The sequence below is a fragment of the Leopardus geoffroyi genome, chromosome C3, assembly GCF_018350155.1.
Source record: "Leopardus geoffroyi isolate Oge1 chromosome C3, O.geoffroyi_Oge1_pat1.0, whole genome shotgun sequence".
Classification (NCBI taxonomy): Eukaryota; Metazoa; Chordata; class Mammalia; order Carnivora; family Felidae; genus Leopardus; species Leopardus geoffroyi.
Window position 1 is genome coordinate 86,945,566 of NC_059338.1, and position 23,656 is coordinate 86,969,221.

At 38.8% G+C, this 23,656-nt stretch overlaps 1 protein-coding gene across 1 annotated transcript in view; it reads right to left on the reverse strand.

Moving 5' to 3' along the window:
• Positions 1-488: 488 nt before the first annotated feature.
• FAM91A1 (family with sequence similarity 91 member A1) overlaps positions 489-23,656 on the reverse strand; it is a 44,981-nt gene continuing 21,813 nt past the window's right edge. The window contains exons 15-24 of the mRNA XM_045453742.1: positions 22,259-22,391; positions 17,717-17,865; positions 16,282-16,416; positions 16,010-16,123; positions 12,048-12,120; positions 8,773-8,922; positions 6,718-6,822; positions 6,086-6,209; positions 4,749-4,818; positions 489-3,425 (exon numbers count right to left, since the gene is read on the reverse strand). Coding sequence (XP_045309698.1) covers positions 3,240-3,425; positions 4,749-4,818; positions 6,086-6,209; positions 6,718-6,822; positions 8,773-8,922; positions 12,048-12,120; positions 16,010-16,123; positions 16,282-16,416; positions 17,717-17,865; positions 22,259-22,391 — 1,239 coding nt within the window. The 3' untranslated portion in view covers positions 489-3,239. The remainder of the gene's footprint in view (positions 3,426-4,748; positions 4,819-6,085; positions 6,210-6,717; positions 6,823-8,772; positions 8,923-12,047; positions 12,121-16,009; positions 16,124-16,281; positions 16,417-17,716; positions 17,866-22,258; positions 22,392-23,656) is intronic.

Sequence of the window (23,656 nt, forward strand, 5' to 3'; positions counted from 1 at the left end):
GACAAACCCACATTAAGGATCATTGTACAAAATAACCAATCAGTACTGTTCACAGTGTCAAGGTCTTGAAAGACTAACTGTCACAGACTGGAAGAGACAAAGGAGGCATTAACGACTAAATAAATGAATGCAGTGTGGTGTCCTGGACTGCTCCTAGAACAGCAGAAAGACATTAGTAGAAAACAGAAACCAAATAAAGTCCGTAGTAGACACAGTTAACAGAACTGTCCCAAGGTTAATTTCTGAATTTTGACAAATAAATGCCATAGTTTACACAGGTGTTAACTTTAAGGAAAGCGTGGGGAAGGGGAGAAGAAACATCTCTGGACTCTCTGCAACTTTCCTATAAATCTGAAATTATTCTAAAGTAAGAAGGTCATTAAAAAAAACATGTAGGAAAGCCACAGCACTGAAAGCATTTAGTATTGAGGTGCTGTATTTCATACTGAGAAAGGGACGTACAGATTATATACACATGTCCACAGTAATTTGATCAACACCACAGTTTATTGTAAACATATTATAAGGTGTCAATAATCAAATTGACAACACTTTATACATTTTGTTGTATAATATTAACATCATACCAGAAAACAGTCCACTGTACTCACTTACAGTTTTGGTACTTTAATATCTTTAAATACAAACTGTATTTGAAACACTGAACATAAAATAGAAACATGAATGGCAGAGAATATTGAATACATCAAGTAAAAGAAAAGTAATATTCCCCCCAAAAAAACAAATACAAAATCATCTGATTACATACTAAAATGAAAGAAAGAAAGGAATCAAGAAAACCTGGTATGTTTGTAAATGACATAAAGTTGTATTTCTTTAGACCCACCTGAGAGGTTAATCTGGACCATGCTAAATTCTATGTCCTCTGTGACTTCGTTTTCTCTTGGTTTCTAAAGAACATTTCCCATGGTTTAAGCTACATTAAGGGGGGAATCGAATGGGGAGGTAGCACAAAGCCAAATGAAATTACTTTAGAATTCTTTGTTAAGTCTTCTTTGGCAAATAATAAAGTCTGTATTTAAAATTTAACATGTTGCTGAACTGGATCAAAACTTGTAAGATTTAGGAGATACATCTTTACGTGAGTTAACATATGAATGAAACAAAGCCAAGTTCATAAAGCAAAGCACAAAAGCAGCTTTCACATTTTACTAACAGCTCTACAAAGCAGATTCTCCCTCCTTAAACATATGAGAGGTTTCCAGCTGGGAATCAGAACTTTCTCCATTCACCGGAGAAATCAGAATTGTCCACATGTTTTCCGGTATTTTCCCTAAAATTCATGATCACTGTTAGGTTCTATTTCTTCCTCTATTCTCTCAAAGGTAATATAGCAGCAAATCACTCCCATATTTTAAGTTTTCAATTAACCACCAACTGGGTTCACTGCCAACAACTACAAATTATTCGATTCTTTATTAGTGTACATGTCATTACAGTAGGCTTAGATTGTTAATACAGGAATAAATAAAATAACTACAGTTAATATAAACAAAGCAAATGAAAATGAGATTAAAGAGCCCTGATCAAATGAAATACTTACAACTTTCAGTTGAAAAACTGTAAGTTACATACATACCTAATAGCACTAGGAATGTACAATATCAATTATTGGAAAAATAAATGAGTGATTCACAGTCATAAGAAATTATTTTAATATTAGTATGTATTTTTCCTTTTACAGACAAACATTTATAACATACACTTGATTTCTACCTCATATAAGACAAAGTAGAAAACTAAACGTTACTGCACTTACCCCAAACACAGCACTGACCGTGTGCCACAGGTAACCTGCTCCAAGATATTCGATTCTATAGGTAGGCCATGGTATTGAATGCATGGTTATGTTAACAGTTTTAAGAAAGGCATATATTTCCAAGTATGTTAAATACACAAATATCAGTTCTATAAATGACAAAAAATTATCAGCAAAAATGTTTAGGTTATAACATTCCCAAATTTTCTAATGCTTTAAGTGTTTTTAGATATATGTTGTTTGACCAGTTAGTTTGGTTACAGTTTTAAACAAGCAAACCGTTATCCTATGAGAAGAGCTACACTAAACTAGAACACTGCACAAACTTCCCAAGGAAGGTAACTTAAAAAATCTAGAAAGTGATTCCAATTATTCTAATTAACATTTGAGATCTAAAAGAATTAATGATTCGAGAAACATTTTGAAATTGCTCAATTTTTCTTTATCAGTCCCTCCAAAACTATTCACATAAATTTAAGGTCCAGATTGCCTAAGAATGTCTTCAAAGTAGGTTTGTCACCAAGTGTTTTGATCAGAAGACATATAGCCTTAATGCCTCTAAATATGTAATTCTAACCTAAAATCACAATCCTTGGTTTTTAAACACCAAATTCTATTTCATAACAATTCATTGGTAAAGCTACTAAACAAAAAATAAATGAGGGTAAAAACGTGCAGCAGCCACAGTTACAACAGTGGAAAACAAATTCTATTTTTCCATAAAGACTCTATGAAAATATAAAGCCCAAAGTGAGTGACGACAGAAGTCCACATATAAATGTTGTTTAAAAATAGAATGTTTTCCAAAGCTTCTCATGAGATGTCAGTGTATAGTCAGAGTCTGAGTTAAGACCTTATAAATCAAGGTTAAGTTATACATAACTATGCTGATTTACATACCTTCAACAATGTTCAACTCATATACATAATTTACAGACATCCACAGAAATTCTTAATGCCCCATCATATCATCTCTCAAAACTGGATGTTTATTGTTTTATAGTTTTGCTACTTTTAAGTACCAAGAAGCCTTTTCAGAGGAAGAGTTCCACCTCTTCCTGTGATCCCCTAAAGAGTAGGTAACAAAATATAAAATTAAACAAGATTTATGTTTGATAAACTAACATATAAAATTACCACTGCAATATTCATAGTGACTGCTTATAAACGTAACAGTCATCATAAAGCCTATAAAGTATATCCTCAGTTTTATAAAAGAAATGCAGATTGTCTCAAGGTAAAAAATACAGTGCAGGCTGCTAAAAAGCTCTTTGTTGCATTAGGAGGTGCAATAATGAGGAAAACTTTAGAAAACATGAACATGTTCCCCAATCTCTTCACATCAGTTAAGCATGAAGTGCACTGTAGCAGCAGGGTGCTTCTTAGTGGCGGGCACTATAAAGCTACGTTAAGAAAGAAAAAAAGGCAGAAAGTGTGAGCAATGCATGGTGGAACGAAATTATTGCAAATGGAGATTAGCAACAAGAAGTGAGGAAGGTGACCGTCCACTCCACTCTGATAAGACACCATCTTTAAATATTAAGTTCTTTGCAGGAAGCGGAACTCCCGTGTCGGCACAGGAGGACTGTGAAGGCACACTGGAAAAGCTGGCCTCTGTGTGAACATCCAGTGTGGAAGCACCTTCCTAGAAGACCAAGGAAGAGAAAAAATCCCATATTCGACACTTTACCAAACCACTGAACATAGCTAGTTACAAATACAGACTTTGCCCGAGAAATGTTTCTGGGATGCAAAGCACTGTGGGAGATGCCAAGATCTACGTCACAATCCCCAATAATCAATCAGGGGAATTACTGTACGTGGTAATGACTGACACAAGTCACACCACGATAAGCGCTTAGAAATAAACAAAAATAGGCTAGGAGGCCAGAGGACAAGAAAAAAGTTAATTCTGCAACAATCTCTAAAAACCCCTCACATGACATTAAGCATCCAGAACACTCCATGCTCCCAAAGGCTCTCAGACTCCCATAACACTTAGCACAGACCTCTCCCCAGGACTCCAGGCTCAAACATGCACCGAGCTGACATCTGCTCCTGGATGTTTCGCCACACGTTCCACACTTACCGTGTCCATGACCTTAATTCTCCAATTCCTCGCCAGCCTTCCCTACTCCACACACGAAGCTAGTCCAGAAACAGGAGACTCATTCTTGAGTCTTCCCTTCCTCACCACACCCTCAATCTTTTCCTCACATTGAGTTAATCAGGTCAATCCGTCTACATCCAACGTGTATCCCAAACTGCTTGATACAGTCAACAGAGCCTGCCACCCAGTCTGGGCCAGTGGTTTCCAAAGTGGGGTACTCACTCCAAAGCAGAGCACGGGACTGTAAAAATCTTACAAATGCTCTATCGACTATTACATCCTTACAAAATTTCTATTTTTGTGTATGTTTTATAATATCATTTGTTGATATAACAGTATATATGTGCAATCAACCTTTATTATGGATACATGCAAACTTTGGGGCTATTTTTAATGAAAAGGGGAGCTCAGCTACCAAAAATTCTCACCTGGGCTATTATAACATTCTCTGAACTAGTCTTGCTTTTACGCTTGTCCCTTTTTCATCTGCTTTCTGAACAGTAACTAATTTTTTAAAACAGGCAATCAGAAATAATGTCATTCCTATTTAAAAGTCTTTAACAACTGGGGCGCCTGGGTGGCCCAGTTGGTTGAGCATCTAACTTCGGCTCAGGTCATGATCTCACAGTTCATGAGTTCAAGCCCCGCATCCAGCTGCTGCTGTCAGCACAGAGCCTGCTTTGGATCCTCTGTCCACCCCCCACCCTCTTCTGCCCCTCCCCCGCTCGCACGCCCCATCAGTTAAAAGTCTTTAAATAACATCTCTTTGCACTCTTTGCACTTGAGCATGACATGGAACTGCTCTGCATCCTATAAAGCTCTATGCAAATACCATTTGGATTTTTTGGGTTTTGTTACCTGGAATGAGTGAACAAAGTTAAGGACTTGTAGAGAGAGTTTTCTACTGGAATGTAAGAGGTTCTGAAGGCTGAAAAAAAGGGAAATTTTAAGACAAATATAATTTTAATGGCAAGAACTAATATCTCACAATAATTTCAGCAATTTAAATGCACTTATATGTGTAAATACATTCTGATTAATCACATAAAAAATTAAAACATTTTTCAGTAGTTCTCATCCGTGAAATTCCTGCCAGTTTTAAGAGTAGGGAGTTTAACAGTGCATGAAAAGACCATTCTGAAATAAAAAACCATGTATAAAACGAAAACTGAGAAGTTATTGTCAGGAAGAGTTTAAACTATTAGCAAATATAAATGTTAAATGAAAGAAAAATTTTTAAACGAAAATTCAGGCAGGAATGACAATTATGATACAAACTTCAAATACCCAATGTAATTTTAAAATACATCCTGATAAAAATCCTGACAGATTTAATACACATCAACCCACCTAAATCAAATATTTTTCAAATATGTAAACTGGTAACAATCATGGTGGCCATCTTTAAAGCTGTTATTAGTGTTTCTACTTTTTTACTCATGTATGTTACTTTCAGAGAACTGCTGAAATTATTTGTTGACTGAGCACTTTTAATCTTCTGATAAACTATATTAAGCCAATTAAATGAATTACTTCTACAATTTTGTTTTCTAAAAGAAGTCAAGGAGACCTGTGGACATCAGCTCTCTCAGCCACCCTAGCAAGACAATGAGATTGAGGAATATTCCCATATGCTCCAAAGTCGCAGAACTTTCACAACACTGCCTCTTAGCAACTGCTCCCAACAGATCAGAGTAGGCATGGGAAACAAAACCTACATACCATCTCTGAGAAGTAATACGTGCTCATTCTAGAAAACATGGAAATCTGAACAAAATTTAGAAATTCAGCTATAATTCCACCATAATAGATAACCACTATTTACATGACATAATTTGAACGTGTGTTTGCTAAGAGTGACAGAAGTGCACAAGGGAAATGTTCTAGACACATACATATTACAAACACTAGGTTTATCATCTCATATACCTCGCCAGACCTGGTAATTAAGTTAACATAACTAAAATTAACCAAAACATGTGTCCCAAATGTTTGCATAAGTCAGATTTTTTGAGGTGCTGAAGTTTAATTTTGAAAAATATAGCAAAATCCTTAATTAGCAATCTCTATTCAATCAACAAATATACTCAAGGCAATTACCATGCTCATGTGTGAAATAAAAGAAAATAAGATGTAACAACTGAGAGCCTAGAAGTCTCACAAATGAAAAGATGACAATGAATATAAACCCTCACCTCTCTTTTCTGCAAAGGCCATGTGTCGCAATTTTTCTACAAACTTTCCGGTTTAATTCAGAACTAAACAATGGAATTCCAAAGCACAGCTCAAGAGGAACCCAATCCGCTTCTGTTGTGGCAGCTACAAAGGGCACACAGCTGTTAGTCACATAGGCAGTCACATATATTATGACTGACCAGGGTTTCTTAACTGAGGCTCATAAATTTTCAGATTCCTCCTACCCCCGCGGTATCCAGCAATGGGCTTAACAGGGGAGAGGATTCAGAGAGGTCAGTGAATCTCTGAAACAGGAAAGAATCTTTCTTGAGTATGTACGTGCTTCTGGGGAGAAGGAACAAAGCTTTCATCAGATGTTCAAAATGGTCTTTTCCCCCCAAAAAAGATATCATAAGACAACTACAGGATGAAAGAATTTAACATAGGAAAAACGCAACTGAAGTCATTCTCAGATCATGTTTTTATAATACTTTAATTGTTACTCTAAACATAAAAAAATGTTTCCTGGTAAATGCTTACTAAAAGGCCACTGTGGATAAACAGAGCAGACAAATGCCATCCAAATGATGTAACAGAAGAGTTAAACATCAGAAACTAGTCTAAAGCTACAAATTGATTCTTAAAGCCTTACCAGAGTTGTGTTTTGTTGCCGAGTCTAGAGTTGCTTCCTCAATGACCATTTCAAATGACTCTGTGCTCCCATTTACATCTGAGCCAGAAGCCAAATCAGGGTCTCCTTGTAATTAAAGGACATACACAATGTTAGAGTTTAGTAGTCGGCACAAGTCGTCAGTAATTCGGTTCTAACGGAAGAGAAGACTCCAGCAACAGGAATGACAATGGAGAATAATGAACAGTCTTCAGCCTAAAGCAGTTCCCAAGGAGGGGGCAATTTTGTCCCCCAAGAGACCTCTGACGATGTCTGGAGACCTATGCGGTTGTCGTGAATGGGGACAGGGATGCTACTGATACCTAGGGATGCTAAACATCCTACAATGCACAGGACAGTCCTCCAAAACAAACAATTATCCCGCTCAAAATATAAATGGCGCTGAGGTTGTAAAACCCTGGCCAAAGGAAACAAGGACTCAAAAGGCAGAACATAAGTTTATTAGATTTTCACTTAGATCTTTACCAAAGTCGCTTCTATCCCCATGGAAATATGCAATCTGATTATGTTATTCCTCTTCAAAATTCTTTGACTCTTCGTATCTTCCAGCACTGAAGATCCTCCAAGATCTCCCGATCTTACCAACTTCTTTACTCTCATTTTCTACTACTTTCCAACAAATTCTTTCTTTCTGCCAAGATGAGCTTACTCTACTGCTTGATTCCCTCTGCCTGAAAGGCTGCTACCCTCCAAATACACAGCAACCATCTTTTACGTACCCAAATCCTCACTTTTCAAGGCTTACTTCAAGCTTCACCTGCTCTAAGAGGCCTTTTCTGATAGCTCAGTTGGCCTGAGATATGCCTTCTCGGCCCTACGTCAGCACATGGAGCTGATGCCAAGCTTTGGCACAGATTTTAACACTACGCGGCAGGCTGACTCACTTGCTTGTCTCCCTTTCTAGGGTTTCATTCCTTAGGTCTTACTAATTTCTATCTTTCTAGCACCTCAGCAGGTACTCCATAAATGCTGGTGGAATGAAAAAATAAAACATGGAAATGCCCCTGTGATACGTGGCAGTCAACTGTTAAAATTTACTCACATCTTCTGGCCAAAGGTAAAGCATATTTGGGGTGGATATTTAACTCAGAGGGAGCCAATCTGATCCACTGGGTGGCTAGCACATCAATCATATCTACTCAGGATTGCACACCAAGAGGCTCAGGGAATATAGTCAATCAACGACAGACGTTTGAATTGAAAGGTTTTCTAGAGTCATGGACCAGAGCTGGCACTATGGCCACCAAAGCCACATACAAGCCAAAACTAGGCCAGAGTGGAAACAATCAGTGAGCATGAGAAGGTGACATGCAAATAAATTCTTTAATTAAAAAAGTAAAGGAAAACTAACTGTTGTCAATGTGCAAGATGGGCTGGAGACAGAGGAGAATGAGGCCAGGAAGGCTAGGCAGGAAATGGCTGCAGCGATTCAGGATTACAGTATTGAGACGCAGGTTAGAAGGACAGTTACAGAGAATTTCAAAAGAAATGAGAGGAGAAGAAAGGATATGAGAGACACTTCTAAAGACTAATTCCCCAGAACGTGGAAACAAAGTGGACAGCGTGAAAAAAGAAGGAAGAGGCAAAGACAAGATTTTAGGCCTGGGTCATTGAGATAGTGGTGCCTTTGATAGAAAAAGAAAGGCTGAATGGGAAAAAAAAAACTGTTAATTCTACTTTGGAAACCTCTTTACAAAGAGACTCAAGTTCTGAAGCCATCACTTCACAGAGGAACTTAATTTAAAGCCTATTACCACAGAGCCAACAGTAACGAAAGGGCTAAAACCTAAAAACCACTCCGTACTCTAATCCCAGGTCAGTACTTCTGTATTTTCTCCATCTGAACAACTGATATTAGTCCAAATGATGTCACAGAATATTTTCTCACCTTAGTGAAAAAACACTAAGTATTACATAATTCGACATCCCCACAAGAGTCCCTGCTTCTTAAAATACTAAGATTGCAATAAACTCAGTACAACCACCTTAATTCAGAGAACCCAACCACGGGCTGACCTCTCTCATCAGAAGCGTCACTGAGTTTTCTGTGTGCAAGGCGGCTCGAAGCATTCAACACGGTGACATATCCACAAAAATGCTGCAGATCCACTTTGTTCCTTAATATCTGCAAGGCTTTATGAACACTCATGTTGACGCGAGTGAACTCTAAGAACAAAGAGGTGACATTACACTGTCAGTACAGTTTTGTAACATAAAACAACATCAAAAATGTAAATATACCTTTATTGAACAATTCTTAGGACTCCTTTTATACTTGAATCTATCAACACTGATTCCAACAAAAACCTACTTGTGAATGGAAAAACCTGGCACACACAGATTTATTTATAGCCTCCAGGAGGCATTTACAGTATCAGAACAAACTACGTGCTAAGCAAGCAAACAGGGCCCGGTCAGGGGCGCCTGGGTGGCTCACTTGGTTGAGTGTCCAACTTCAGCTCAGGTCATGATCTCACAGTTCGTGGGTTCAAGTCTCACATCGGGCTCTGTGCTGATAGCACAGAGCCTGGAGCCTGCTTCAGATTCTGTGTCTCCCTCCCACTCATGCTCTGCCTCTCTCTCTCAAAAATAAATAAACATTAAAAAAAAATATTTTTTTAATAAAAAAATAAAATAAAAAATTGGGCTGGTCAGTGGCAAATTCTCTAGACTTCTCTTCGTGGTTCTATTCTGCCTCAAATGCTTCCTTGTTGGGCTTCTATGTACTACATACACATTACATTTTTGAAATGTATTAAATACACATTATATTTTTGAAAACCTTTTAAAAAAATTTTTTTTTCAACGTTTATTTATTTTTGGGACAGAGAGAGACAGAGCATGAACGGGGGAGGGGCAGAGAGAGAGGGAGACACAGAATCGGAAACAGGCTCCAGGCTCTGAGCCATCAGCCCAGAGCCCGACGCGGGGCTCAAACTCACGGACCGCGAGATCGTGACCTGGCTGAAGTCGGACGCTTAACCGACTGCGCCACCCAGGCACCCCTTAAAACCTTTTTAAAGTAAAATTCTTCCTATTTAGACTAAAGCCAAAAAGGACTTGAAATTATATCCTTAATAAATTATTTAAATACCAGTGCAAGTTTTATAAATACATGAACTTCTATAACAGAAATATGTTCTATACTCAGATATGAAGATTCTTTTATAATTCACACAATCTCTCAAGGCAAGAGAACTATTAATCAGTTTTTGAGATTTTGTATAAATTTTAAGATCCTGTTGTCACTAGCCTGTATCTTCAGGTGAACTAATATTTTTCCACAGAATTTATTTTTGTAAAATGTTTATTTTTGAGAGAGACAGAGAGAGAGAGAGAGAGAGGGAGACAGAGGATCGGAAGCAGGCTTTGCACTCTCAGTGCAGCCTGATGTGGGGCTCGAACTCACGAACCATGAGATCATGACCTGAGCCTAGGTCGGATGCTTAATCGACTGAACCACCTAGGCGCCCCTCCACAGAATTTATAAAGTATCAGAGGATTAAATAGCAAAGTTTAATTGCAGAGAAGTACTTATTGAAAAGGGGCTATTTTTTGGAAGAGAAAACTCTTCTCTAAACTTTGTACACATTTATTCACAACAGGCAAGAGAGAGAACTTAATTTCAAACATGAGGCTTCCGCAGTCTGGCTATGTGAAAAGGAAAAAGATATTTTAAAAATCTTCCTTTCCCCCACTCTATTATTTTGGGAGAACATTAAGTTCTTATATAAACTAACAAAAATTAGATTACTTGAACCATTCACTGCTCTCTATAAATTCAAGCAAGATGGCTCTAAGAACCAGAAAAATAAGATTATACAACAGCAATTTTATTTAAAAAAAATTTTTTTTTTTCAATGTTTATTCATTTTTGGGACAGAGAGAGACAGAGCATGAATGGGGGAGGGGCAGAGAGAGAGGGAGACACAGAATCGGAAACAGGCTCCAGGCTCTGAGCCATCAGCCCAGAGCCTGACGCGGGGCTCGAACTCACGGACCACAAGATCGTGACCTGGCTGAAGTCGGACGCTTAACCGACTGCGCCACTCAGGCGCCCCTATACAACAGCAATTTTACATGGAGTAGTGCTATATAGATATATGTTAAGTTTTAATCGTATTATTTTTCTTTTGAACATATATACCTTCCTAATATTTGACAGAGAAAGGGTCATCTCCTATATTAAACAAAAGGAAGAATAAATTTGCTTTTAACAGATATTCTCTGAACATCTTATACCAAATGTACTTAGTTCATATCCAATTCTAGAAAGAGAACACTTTAAACGGGTTTTCCCCCTGCCCTTGATTCTAACTAGCTTTATTTAGTTCAAACTCTATAATCCACTCAAATCCTAATTGCAAAAAGTAACATTTAACAACAAAATCAAATGCTGAAAGAGGAAATACATGCAGGTACTCTGTAAACCGTAAAGTATTATACACATATTCAATGGCATGTATTTCTAAATCACCTAAAAAAGCTCCTGGGTTGGAAGAGGGAGGCAAATAGTATGTAACACTGGGAAAGAAAAAATTGGCTTTCTAAGGGTAAAAAAATTCCCTATGAATTCTTCTCCCCCAGCCTCCAAATAAACAATAAAAGTAAAAGGCTAAACAGAGAGGAAAATCTAGTCTTTCACCTAAACAGAGACCTACTGATTCTCTTCATCTCCAAGGCAAACTAGTATTCCTTCAAAGGTCCTAAATAAGTCTTATTCTACTAATTCTTTATGGGAAAAGGCACATGACAGAAAACTACCTTTGCTGTTGGGATGAGCACTGGGCGTTGTATGTAAGCGATGAACCACAGGGATCTACCCCAAAAACCAAGAGCACACTTTATACATTGTATGCTAGCCAATTTGCCAATAAATTATAATAAAAAAAAAGAAAGAAAGAAAACTACCTTTGCCAATACTCTTTAAAAGTGGCAATGTTAAGACCCAAAACTAGGGTGTCTAGGTGGCCCAGTAAGTTGAGTGTCTGACTTCGGTTCGGGTCATGATCTCACGGTTCATGGGTTCGAGCCCCACCGTCAGGCTTTGTGCTGACAACTCAGAGCCTGAGACCTTTCGATTCTGTGTCTCCCTCTCTCTCTGCCCCTCCCCAACTTATGGGCCTGAGCTTTCTCTCTCTCTCTCAAAAATTAATGAACATTAAAAAAAAATTTTTTTTAAAGACCCTTGAACTCAAAGTTTTAAGAATTCACTTCCTGCTATGTTTTCTACCAAACTGTTGACAAAGATTAATGATAAAGAACTCAGATATAATTTAAAAGCAAGATACCTCCTTGTAGTTCTGTTTCATCAAATGGAAAAGGTATGTGGACAGTTTCTCCTATCCCATGCAAACCATGTCCCTAAACATGAAGAAACACAGTTGAAAGTTATACAAGAAATCTGTATTTCCAGTAACAGATAGTCAAACAATAAATAAGACTGTGCCATGTGATGGTATATTCTACACTAACATACCATCAAAAATCTTTCAACAATTTTTAATTTTTCTCAGCAAGCAAAGACCTTAAGTGTGTATTAACTTATAGGACAATGTGTCTCTAAATGAGTATACGGCTAACGATAAAGAGAGGCCGACTGAACAGGTACATCAGGTGTGAGACAACTGAAGACTGAAATCAGGCACACTCATACAAGGGTTAGCTGCAGGTCCGAGAGAGGAAAAGTAGTGAAGGAATCCCATCATCAGTCAGCTGGCATATCATGAACTAGGAATGCAAAACTCAAACACCTGTACGCAGTGACATATTCAAAATTATATGATTATGAATGCCCCCAACTGGGGTTAAACAAATCAACGTATGTATTTTCATACCAGAAAAAAAAAAAAAAAAAGGAAGCTCCCTATGAACGGAAATGGAAAGGTCTCCAGTTGCTAAGTGAAAAAAGCATGGGCATATAGCACTGTGTGTTGGCTTGCATCTGCATAAAGAAATTCTAGAAGAGTACAGTAGAAACTAAAAATGGATCTGATTAGGAAAAGAAATGTGAGAACTGGGCAGATAGTGTTGGAAGGGTAGTGATACTTTCCTCCATGCATCTTTTAACAGTGTTTTATTTCTGAATCATGCAAAGGTTCTATCAACTCAAAAACTGAATTAAAAAAATCTGAGTCTAACCACCCCATTCCCATGCTACAAATAATAATTTAGTTTTATCTATTACTTTCAATTAATGTTCATTTGAATTTTGTTAGTTTTAAAGCGTTCTTTTTTTTTTTTAATTTAAATCCCCAGGTTTATTTTGGTTTTATAACTGTTTAAGAATAATAAGAATGAAGAACTTAATTTTATGTTTATGTGTATTTAGTATCGCTACAAGAGAAAATTTAACATTGGGGATCTATACATTTTTCCATTGAAAAAACCCTTTGCATTATTTAAATTCAAAGTACTCTGATACACAAGAAAAAAATTATTTCAGAGAAAAACTGCACTCATTTCAATGGTGCGTATGACAACCCGAATGTATTTCTTCTGGCAGCCCACTTTTACCTCATCGGTACCATTATGATTTATACCCCAATCAAGGCTGTTACAATGAAAGCGTGGTTTTAATCAAAATTGTGTTTTAAGTTCCAGCAAGATGAATTTCTCCCATAAAACTTAAAAGAGGCATTCTTTTTTTAGCAAAAACAAAACTCCTCATAAACACGTTAAAACTGGGCCACATCTGCTACCACTACCGCCACACGGCTAATGCCTTCTGGGACCGTCCCGTGTGCTAGGCACGGGTACAGGCATTTTATGTAGATGGTGCAATTCGCTCATTCATTTCAAAGACCTTAGGAACCATTATCTTTAGTCTGCAGGTGAAGGAATTCAAGATTATTTAATTTGCCCAAGATTCCTAATAAATGGTGGAATCAAGATTTTAACTTAGGCAGACTGACTCGAGCCCACATCTCACCCATCCTATGAGGTCATCTGCCACCACTACCCCTGCTAGGTGTCCCCCCTGCTAGCGAACGTGTCCTGTTCTTCGTGCTTTCAACTACCTCCACATGCTGATGCGGACACTCAAGTCAACGCTTCCTGTTCAACTCTCGTCTGGATTTCAAAATGTTTTCCATTACCGACTAGATAGCCCTACCACCCAAATGTCCCACAGGCACCTTAGACTCAGCCTGCCCCAAACACAACACACATCATCTGACCCCCATCAACCGGCTCTTCCTCCTCTGTTTGCTCAAGCAGGGATATCACCATTCTTCCACCTTCACAAGCCAATCCCCCAGGAATCCTACCCTTCCTCTTCTCATAGCCTTCTCAGACATCTGATCAATTCTATTAATTTTAATTTGTAAGAATTATTGAATCCAGTTTCTCCTTTCAGTACTTATTCTTCTAATCTAGGCTGACTTCCCCTCTTATCGGGACTCCTACACCAAATGCTAATTGGTCCTCTTGCTTCAAGTATCTTACCTTACCCAACCCTTCTCAGCATACTCTCCAAGCTGATCTTCCCAAGACACACTGACCACATAAATCCCCTGCTCAGCACCCTTTGCTCTCTTTCATCAATCTATAGGGTACAGTCAAAGCTCGGTAGCAAAAGGGTCAAGGCACACTACTCTCCAGGGCCTGCCTACATCAAACACTCGTAAATAGCTACTCTGAGCCAGGTGATGTTCTAGGCACTAGGGAAATAGCAGTGGAGGAAAAGAAAAACATCTCTGCCCACAGGTTTATTCATGCTAACCCCTGTGCCTGACCTGGCTCTCTTCTGTATCATCCTTCTGTATGCAGACTGAGTCTCATTTTCTCTGAGTGTCCCCTCAGCCTTTCTCCTTGCCTCAAGGCTGAACTGGGTACTTCTCTCTAATGCTTGCAGCGTAGATAATTCTATTCAGCACTCAGCAAAAAACTGAAACTGGCTGCTTATGCAACTTTTCCCACCAGACTTAAATCCCTTGAACACAGGGACCGTGACTTATTTGTGTATCCACGTTAATTAGCACAGAATATGGCACATAACGATTGATAGTTGAATAAACCAATGAAATCTTTATTGAGAACCTATTATGAAACAGAAAGTATGCTGCACACTTCAGGACATTCTTATTTCATTCTCTCAACAATCCTAGGACTATAAATTGCTTATCTCACCATTAGCTGCTACATTATTTTTTGTTGCTATACAGTAAATGTCACCATCTCCGTTTCATGGGTGGGAAACTAACAGAAGTATCTTCAAAATGTCACACAGCTCACTAGCATGTGAAAAGAGGGCCCCATCACCAGGCATCAAGAAAACACAAATCAAAATCACTATGAGATACCGTTCACACCCACCAGGTGGGTTCTAACTTAAAAAGTCAGATAATACCAAGTGCTGGTGGGAATGGAAAGTGGTGCAGCCACTCGGGAAAGCAGCCTGGAAGTTCCTTAAACAGTTACACACCGAATCGCCATATGATCCAGCATTTCCACTCTTAACCACATACCTAAGAGAAATGACAATACGGCCACACAAAAACCTATAAATGAATAGTTACAACAGTGATTACTATGATTCTTAATAGCCAAAAGGTGGAAACAACCCAAGTGTCCATCAACAATGAATGGGAAAAACAGATCGTGGTATATTCGTACAAGGGACTTCTTATCTGGCCATAAAAAGGAACGCAGTAATGATTCACGATGGACTGATAACACGCTACAACATGATGAAGCTCAAAAACATTCTGCCAAGTAAAAGAGACCGGTGACAAAAGACCACACATTACGTGACTTTGTGTGTGTGAAATGCCCAGAAGAAGCATTCTAGAGAAAGAGCGAGTAGATTAGTGTTGTTTGGGGCTGGGGACTAGGGGACTGAGAACTAAAGGTTCGGGAGTTCTTTTTGAGGTAATGAAAATGTTCTAAAATTGAGCTTGATGATGGCTGTGGATACCTGCAACTACACTAAAAAACACTGAAGTGTGCAATTTAAATTGGTGAACTGTACACTACGTGAATTATACCTCGATAGAGCGATTATACGTATCAAACAATTATGGCCACACAGGTAGCAAATGTGAAGCTGGAATTCAAGTCTGGGTCTCACTACAAAATCCATGTTGTTTCTGGGATTCCCACACTGCCAGACAAAGGCCAGGGCAAAAATCCGTATCTCATCTCTTATGTTTCAGCTTTACAAATTTCAAATCACCAACATCTGTGACTTAACAAATTAGAATCTTTAAAAATAAAAATCCAAAACTGGTTGTTTCAAACAAAGCAACTGTACCTGAATCAAAACTGCCGAATGTGTTAAAGCATCATTCAGCATCGTGAGCACGTTGGATGTAGGGACTACCCCAGGGTCATGACCCCAAGATGTTATTAGTAATCGATCATAACCCTACGGAAAAGAAATGAATGAAGATAAAATGGCATTTAAAATTTTAAAAAACAAACAAAAACTAAGAAGATCTCAGTTTATATCCAATGCTATAATGCTGCTTACCAATCTCTACCCTCCTCAAAAACAACTGAAGAAACAAACCTCACACAACATACCTGGAATATATCTGGCAGTTTTCGAAGTCTTGTACCTTTGGACAGTAAAAGAGATGGTGGTCCTTGCCCAGTGATGTAATAAATGTATAGTTTAAACCAGACAGAACTGACTTCTGGGATAGCTGGTCCAATGTGCTGTAATCGTAAAACGAGTGAGATAAAGTTGTAATACTTCTCAAAAGCAGCCAAATTTCACAAGGGACCAAGGATGGTCTTACAAACAGCTAATGCCTCACATAAATGTTCACTGCTATTATTCTTATGAAAATAAATTTTAAATGCTCCATCCAAGCGGTTTCCATGTTATTCCAGAATTGAGAAAGCACGTCTTATCACCGTAATTGGGAGATGGGCCCTGGAGGAAAACACCAAGGTCTGAATCTTGGCCTCGCCCCCTCGGCTGTATCACCTTAAGAAGGTTACTTCTTTGCTTTTCTGTGATGTGGTGACAAAATATCTACCCTGTAAAGACACTGTACGCTTGCTCAAAAGGGTTTAAAACAGTGCCTGTCAAATAATAAGCTCTATTTCAAAGTTAATAAAGACAATAACTGTCATTAGTCACACGCAATTCCTCACAAAGGGACTATCTAACCTTCCATCCATCTTACCATTCCTTCAGTTTATGGATTCCTACTGTGCCTAGAAATCGTGTTACAGAACAGGAGGAAATGTGTATACAGGATAGGGTTGGGGGGACACACAAAGAATTATGAAAAAAAAAAAAGTTGGTCAATGTAAAATCTGTAACCACTCCTACCGAACAGAGGACGAATTTGGAGGTGAGGGAGGTGTGCTCACGAGGGCAGCTAGAACAGCACAGCAACGAAATCAACCTTATACAAGGATCCCTTCCTTTCTTCTACACCACTAACCTTGCATATCTAGGAAACCAGGCAGGATGCAGCCCTGAAGAACAGCTATGTGATCCCCCCTCTTTGAAATGGCATCCTTGCAAAGTACACAAATACACAACTGATTACACTGAAAAAGTAAAAGAGCAGCAGTAATTTTCACAAGTCAGTTTTAGAGATAACTAAAGTTCCAGCTTTCAAGCGCAATCTTTCCCGTTTATTTACCATCATAGCCCCACTTCTAAAACATTTCATTTTTCCTAATTGACTTGATCCCTCAAGGCGATTCAGGCTTCCTTCCTAGAGCATCCAAAACATTCTCTTTAAAATACTGCATTCATCAAGAAAACTTCAATGTGGCACCAATCACGAGACGATACGTGAATAAAATGCACCAACTCTACCCAACGAACTGAACTTCTTACAACAGCATAAAATACAAAGCTGCTTACTGATCCCTGATCTTCATATTTGGTATCAGCAAATTCAGATAACACAATCAAACCGGAAAGCCTCTTCTTCAAGTCACCACGAGCAAGTCTGAAATGCCACGGCTAGTGACATTCCAGGTGGTTCTTTACCTGAGGGGTGCAGCTGCTCACAGGCCGGATTTCGTTGGTGAGAGGAGCCATGGAGACGAGTAGTGTGTAATTTTTGTTCAGAACTCTGCTACAAGTTGCAGGGTCCAAACCAAGAAGGCTTTCACAGCGTAAGAGATCCAGAGGAAAACCTGAATTATGATCAAGCATACACATAGAGTGAAAGACTGACAATGTGAAGCAAAAATGTCCAAGACAAAATATTGGTAAAATACTTAAATACTGTAAATGTCTAAAATAAAATATTGCCTTGATATTTAAATATTGTTTTCACAGAGTTATCTCTATTAAAAATGCCCAATTTCCTTGGAGACCACTAAGACACTTTAAGACTTAAAACTAAGGGTCTTTATTCCCTGGTCTAGAAAGATTAATGGTCTACTGGTGTTTTGTGAGGCCACCTCTTCCGTTAAAAGTATGTGCTCGCTCCACCTTGCCTCCTCTCCATCCCCAGCCACGCCAGGGCAATGGCATATTATGAAGACCTAAGCGCCACAAAAAAGCTGTCACCTTGCCTCCCCCGATTTCTGATTTCTACAAAGAGCTTCAAGACCAAGTTCTGAGTATGGCATAGCAACGAGTTCCTCAGCTAACAATATGTACCCAAGACTGCCGGTCCGTAAAGCATGAACTCACTCAGCATGCAACAGATTTTAAGTATTCCCATTCTTAATCCTTTCGGAAAATACCAATTCTGTTTGCCCTCTAAAAAGAGATATTTAAGGCTGAAAGAAACTTTGGAAGGTCAAGTTGGCCCATCTCTCACTCAAGCAAGAATGAATCAAAAAACACATGGCCTGCTGGAAGGGCACAGAAGCACTGAGCACAACTAGCACCAGGACCTTGGTCTTTAATATCATACCCTAGTATGAGAAACCAGGCTCCTAAAAGAAAAGGCTGATTCCAGGAATGGGACAGAAGTACAAGAGAAGATAACACTGTTTTGCCAGAGAGAAAAGAACAGCGACAAAAGTAAAAAAAAAAAAAAAAAAATTTAAAGGATGGAAGCATGGCACAAGAAAACAGGAGCCGGCTTAAAGGGAAACCCACTGGCAAAATGTGAGACAACTGCAGCATACGAATTAAGAGAGCAATGACTGATTATAAGCCACTGAGAAAAATAGGAATTCATCAATCCATACTGAGAATATAAAAGAATGCCTAGTCCCAGCTGTTACTGGAAGAAATACTGGAATTGGAAAAAAGTGATCAATCTGCAGCCATCACAGTAAAGAATGGTTCAGACAGGACCATCACTGGATGCTCAATCTGAGAGGAAATACTGATGAGGAGTAGGATACGTGCATGGTCTTCAAGTATCTGCCCACAGATTACTTAGTAGTTGAGGGTGGGGAGAATAATTAACTGTACAGTGGAAATATCAGAAAACACATTAACTGGGTGATCAAAATTACCATCACAATGGGGGACAGATGGAAATCACATGCATCCAGATGTCATACCCTTTGAACATGACATTACTTACATGATACTCTAGACTTGAGTGCACAACCTGAATCTACTAATCACAATGAAACATCACCTACACCCCAGGTGAGAAACTTTCTGGTAAAACCAACAAAATGGGACTATATTCTTGAAAAAGAATGTTCTAAAGGACTAAAAAGGTTACAGATTTGTTCCAGAATAAAGGAGATAGAGGAGACACAACAATTTCATGCAGATCTGATCTTAAACCAGATCCTGCACTTGAAGGGCGAAAATGCTATGAAGGACATGATTAGGTCAACTGATAAACTGGAATACAAATGGTAGATTACTGTATCAACATTACATCTTCTGAAGTTGATGTGAGGACATAGCCCTATTCTTAGGAAACATACCCTGAGAGGAGACGCCTGGGTGGCTCAGTCAGTTAAGTGTCTGACTTTGGCTCAGATCACGATCTCACGGTTCGTGAGTTCGAGCCCCTCGACAGGCTCTGTGCTGACAGCTCGGCCTGAAGCCTGTTTCTGATTCTGTCTCCCTCTCCCTCGGCCCCTCCCCCGCTTGCACTGTCTCAAAAATAAACACTAAAAAAAATAGAAAAGAAATATACCCTGAAAAATTTAGTGGAGTTAACACCATGATACTTCACTTACTCCCAAATTCTGGGCTGAAAGTAATTATACTACTTTTACTCGTTTTAGTAAATTTAAAATATTTCCAAATAGGATGTTTAAAAAAATAAAAACCGCAGGGAGTCTGTGATTTAATGTTAATGGAGGAGAGAGAGTCCTACAGATGTCAGGAAGAACATCGGGTCCACACCTCTGGCAAACAAACTAAAGACAGAGAACCGAAAGCAGCTATAAGACAAGACTGGCTGGACCCAGATGTGATGTTCATTTTGAAGTACAATGAGAGGTGATCAGTTGGCTTAGGAAGAGGAGAGAAGGGAAAAGTTCTATAAAGAGTAGAGAAACTTATGTTTAAGTACAACAATTCAAGAGCAAATTTAATAAAATGGAGAAATCACAGCCACGAGTGAAAAAATGATAAAAAAAATCTGAGAGAGGAGAGACTAAACAACAAAAGCTTTAACTGGTACCCAAAACCCGTCAAGTATCAAGCCAACCTCCGAGGTTAGAAAAATAAACTTAACTACTTTCACACAGATAAGGTTTAGGTTTTCCCTTTAACATACATTTTGGTACATAAATGATTAATGGTGAAAAAGTTTAGTCCAGATTACTAAGTGAGAGGTCGTTTATGAATAAATCAATAAAAAGCTTAGTGCCTGGGGTACCTGGGTGGCTCAGTTGGTTGAGCGTCCGATTTCAGCTCAGGTCACGATCTTGTGGTTTGTGGGTTTGAGCCCCGTGTTGAGTTCTGTGCTTACAGCTCAGAGCCTGGAGCCTGCTTTGGGTTCTATCTCTCCCTCTCTCTCTGCCCCTCCCCCCCACTCATGCTCTATCTCTCTCTCTCACTCTCTCTCAAAAATAAATAACATTAAAAAAATTAAAAAAAAAAAGCTTAGTGCTCAAGAGAGGTTAATAAAAGGGACAGAGCAAAAAAAAAAAAAAAAAAAATTCAAGAGACATGGATTTAAGTCCCATTTCTTCCACTGACTGATCATACAGACCATAATTTATATGGGCAGGAAATCTGACTGAGACAACCTTCAATTTCTTTATCTATAAAATGAGTTAAACTTGCCTGGCCACTAGCACCAACATCCCTGCATTCTATCATGAGCACGGAAGGATGATTTATTTTAAGATGGTTACAGCAGAGTATTTCAAATACTCTAACCTGTTATCTCCATAAGTCACTAAAAAGTCCTGGTAACCTTTACGTACAAAGACATCTTCCAGATTGTGCTGCTCATTGCTCAGGTCACATGATCTAACATTTGGTAGCCAAAAAATGGTTACTATTAACAAACGCTTATGAGTAAGTGCTTTGGCCTCTTGGCATTTGATTTAATATTCTCAGTTTTAACTATTTACGAACAATCTCAAAAAGAGCCCCAGCATGGGACCGTTCCTCTTTCTGCTCACGTCTGTCTCTGCACCCGACACGCAAAGGTTGCAGAGCCCAGTCACAGGAAACTGAGCGTGTCCAGCCTCACTCAGCTCAACCACCTGGCAGCTTTGTGGTCACCTCCACAACCACTTTTGTGGAGTGACAACTGATTCCGTCCTTAAATTTTTAAATGGAGTTGAAAAGAAAGCCAGATGCTAGTGAAAGAAGTAGAATAAGAATGGATGTCACTAAGAAACTCGACGGTTCTTGGCCAGAAAACAGAACTTTCAAGTGAATGAAAGAATGAGTGAGAGTAAATATTACCGTGGTGCCAAGATTTCACAGACTTCCGAGATGCAGCTCCTGCGAATGTCTGAGGACCTGAGCCAAATGCTCTTCCCTGGTGCCCAGGCCACGTCATCTTTTCAAAACATATATTCCTGGATGGCGCTGCACAACGCAGGACCTACCATCCACTGACCCCCAGTTTGGGAACCCTCGTCTATCCCAACCCTGACAGCGCATGCCAGGTGATCGCCACAGCAGGGCTCATCACAGATTACAAGTGTCACCACTTCTTTTACTCTTTAAAAAGGTTCTCCGTCTCTTTTTTATTTGTTAAAGTAAAATACTTTAGTAAATATTACAGCAGCATTTCAATAGGAAGCTCCTGTTTAGTATTTTTATACAATGGAATCTTTCACTCGTGAAATTTTATGCTTAAAACAACTACATTTTGGCACTTGTTCACCCCTCAAACTGAGGCCTGTTCTAAATTCCATCCAGCCACTTAAACAAATTAAACACTCCAACCCTTCTTATAGGTACTGAACAGATTTAAATGCTACAAATACTACAGTGGCACATAAGAAAGGAGAACGAGTAAAATAAGGTAAGAAAGAGTTCACGAGCAAAGAAATTCACAAAACAAGCCTTTAGTTGCAAACTCGACATGCCATCTACACAAAATGTATTAAATAAGTGAGCGTGACCTGTTTAATTTCTTAAAGAAGTTCCATAGGATCATGTCTTCAAAATCAAGTACATTTATCATACCATAATTGGGCTGGTCTGGCTGTGCAGTTTGTGCAACTAGATCTTTATTATGACGCAGAAACAATATTGTGTTTCTCAGAGTAAGTGCATGATCAAAATATCTCTGTGCTTCTCCTTCACCAGTGCTCTGAACCTAAACCAAGAGAAAATAAGTTTTGCAGCACCACTCTCAAACCATTCATCCTAATATGTAACCATACAGTAGAGATATTAAGACATTAAGAATCAATAAACCACAAATTTGCCCAGGCAATACTGAAACAAACATTAGCTTAAATCTCAGTTGAGTTTCTATTTGAATACATCCTTGAAGATGATAGAAATTATCCCAGCAAGTAAAACAAACCAAATAATGTTAAATTACACCATTATGTAAGTTGTATGTCTCACGTATGATTCAAATGGAGTGCTTAAAAAAACTCTAAGATCGACATTCTACATTCTGCTTCCTCCAGAAGAGTACTCAATCCATGGTCACCAATTACGCCCCTAATTCTCATCACCGTGTCCACAGTTCTGTATCACTGGCTGCAAGGTTCAGTGGAGCATGTGATTCAACACGGCTGTTTGAACACTACTAAATATACAGCTTAAATTCATTCAACGAGGATTCACTGAGTCCCTACTATGTGCTATGGATGACCTGTCTAGGATGTATGGATTGAATAGTGGACAAAACCGCTGTGCTCACTGGACTTCATTTTAACGCATGTTCTTCTGACACTGAGTCAGGTACTTGTTCCATATGTAAAAACACATACATCCCAGAAACAACACACGAAATGGAAAGACAGGTCTATAGGGGAAAATGACTAAATTAGATCTGCATTAAAAAATAAGATAACCACTTAAGCCTCATCAAGATGAAGCTTCTTAAAAAATAGCTAAGAAACTATTTTTTTTTTTTTTCAACGTTTATTTATTTTTGGGACAGAGAGAGACAGAGCATGAACGGGGGAGGGACAGAGAGAGAGGGAGACACAGAATCGGAAACAGGCTCCAGGCTCTGAGCCATCAGCCCAGAGCCTGACGCGGGGCTCGAACTCACGGACCGCGAGATCGTGACCTGGCTGAAGTCGGACGCTTAACCAACTGCGCCACCCAGGCACCCCGAAACTATTTTTAAAAACTAGACTTCAGACTAAAAGGCCTTCCCAAAAATAACTATGTGATATAAGAGAATATAGATATATAAAAAATAAAGTGATCTTCCAATTTGCGAAACATGGTAAAAGACTAGTGGAGGTGAGAAAAATAAAAATCAGAAAAACAGAACTTAGAATGTGCTAGAAAATAAAAAATTTATTGGCAAATTTGCCAAGATAATACACAACAAGAAATGGGGTTAACAAGGTGTTAAAAGTATTGAGGGAACAATGGATGTATAAAGGTAACAAT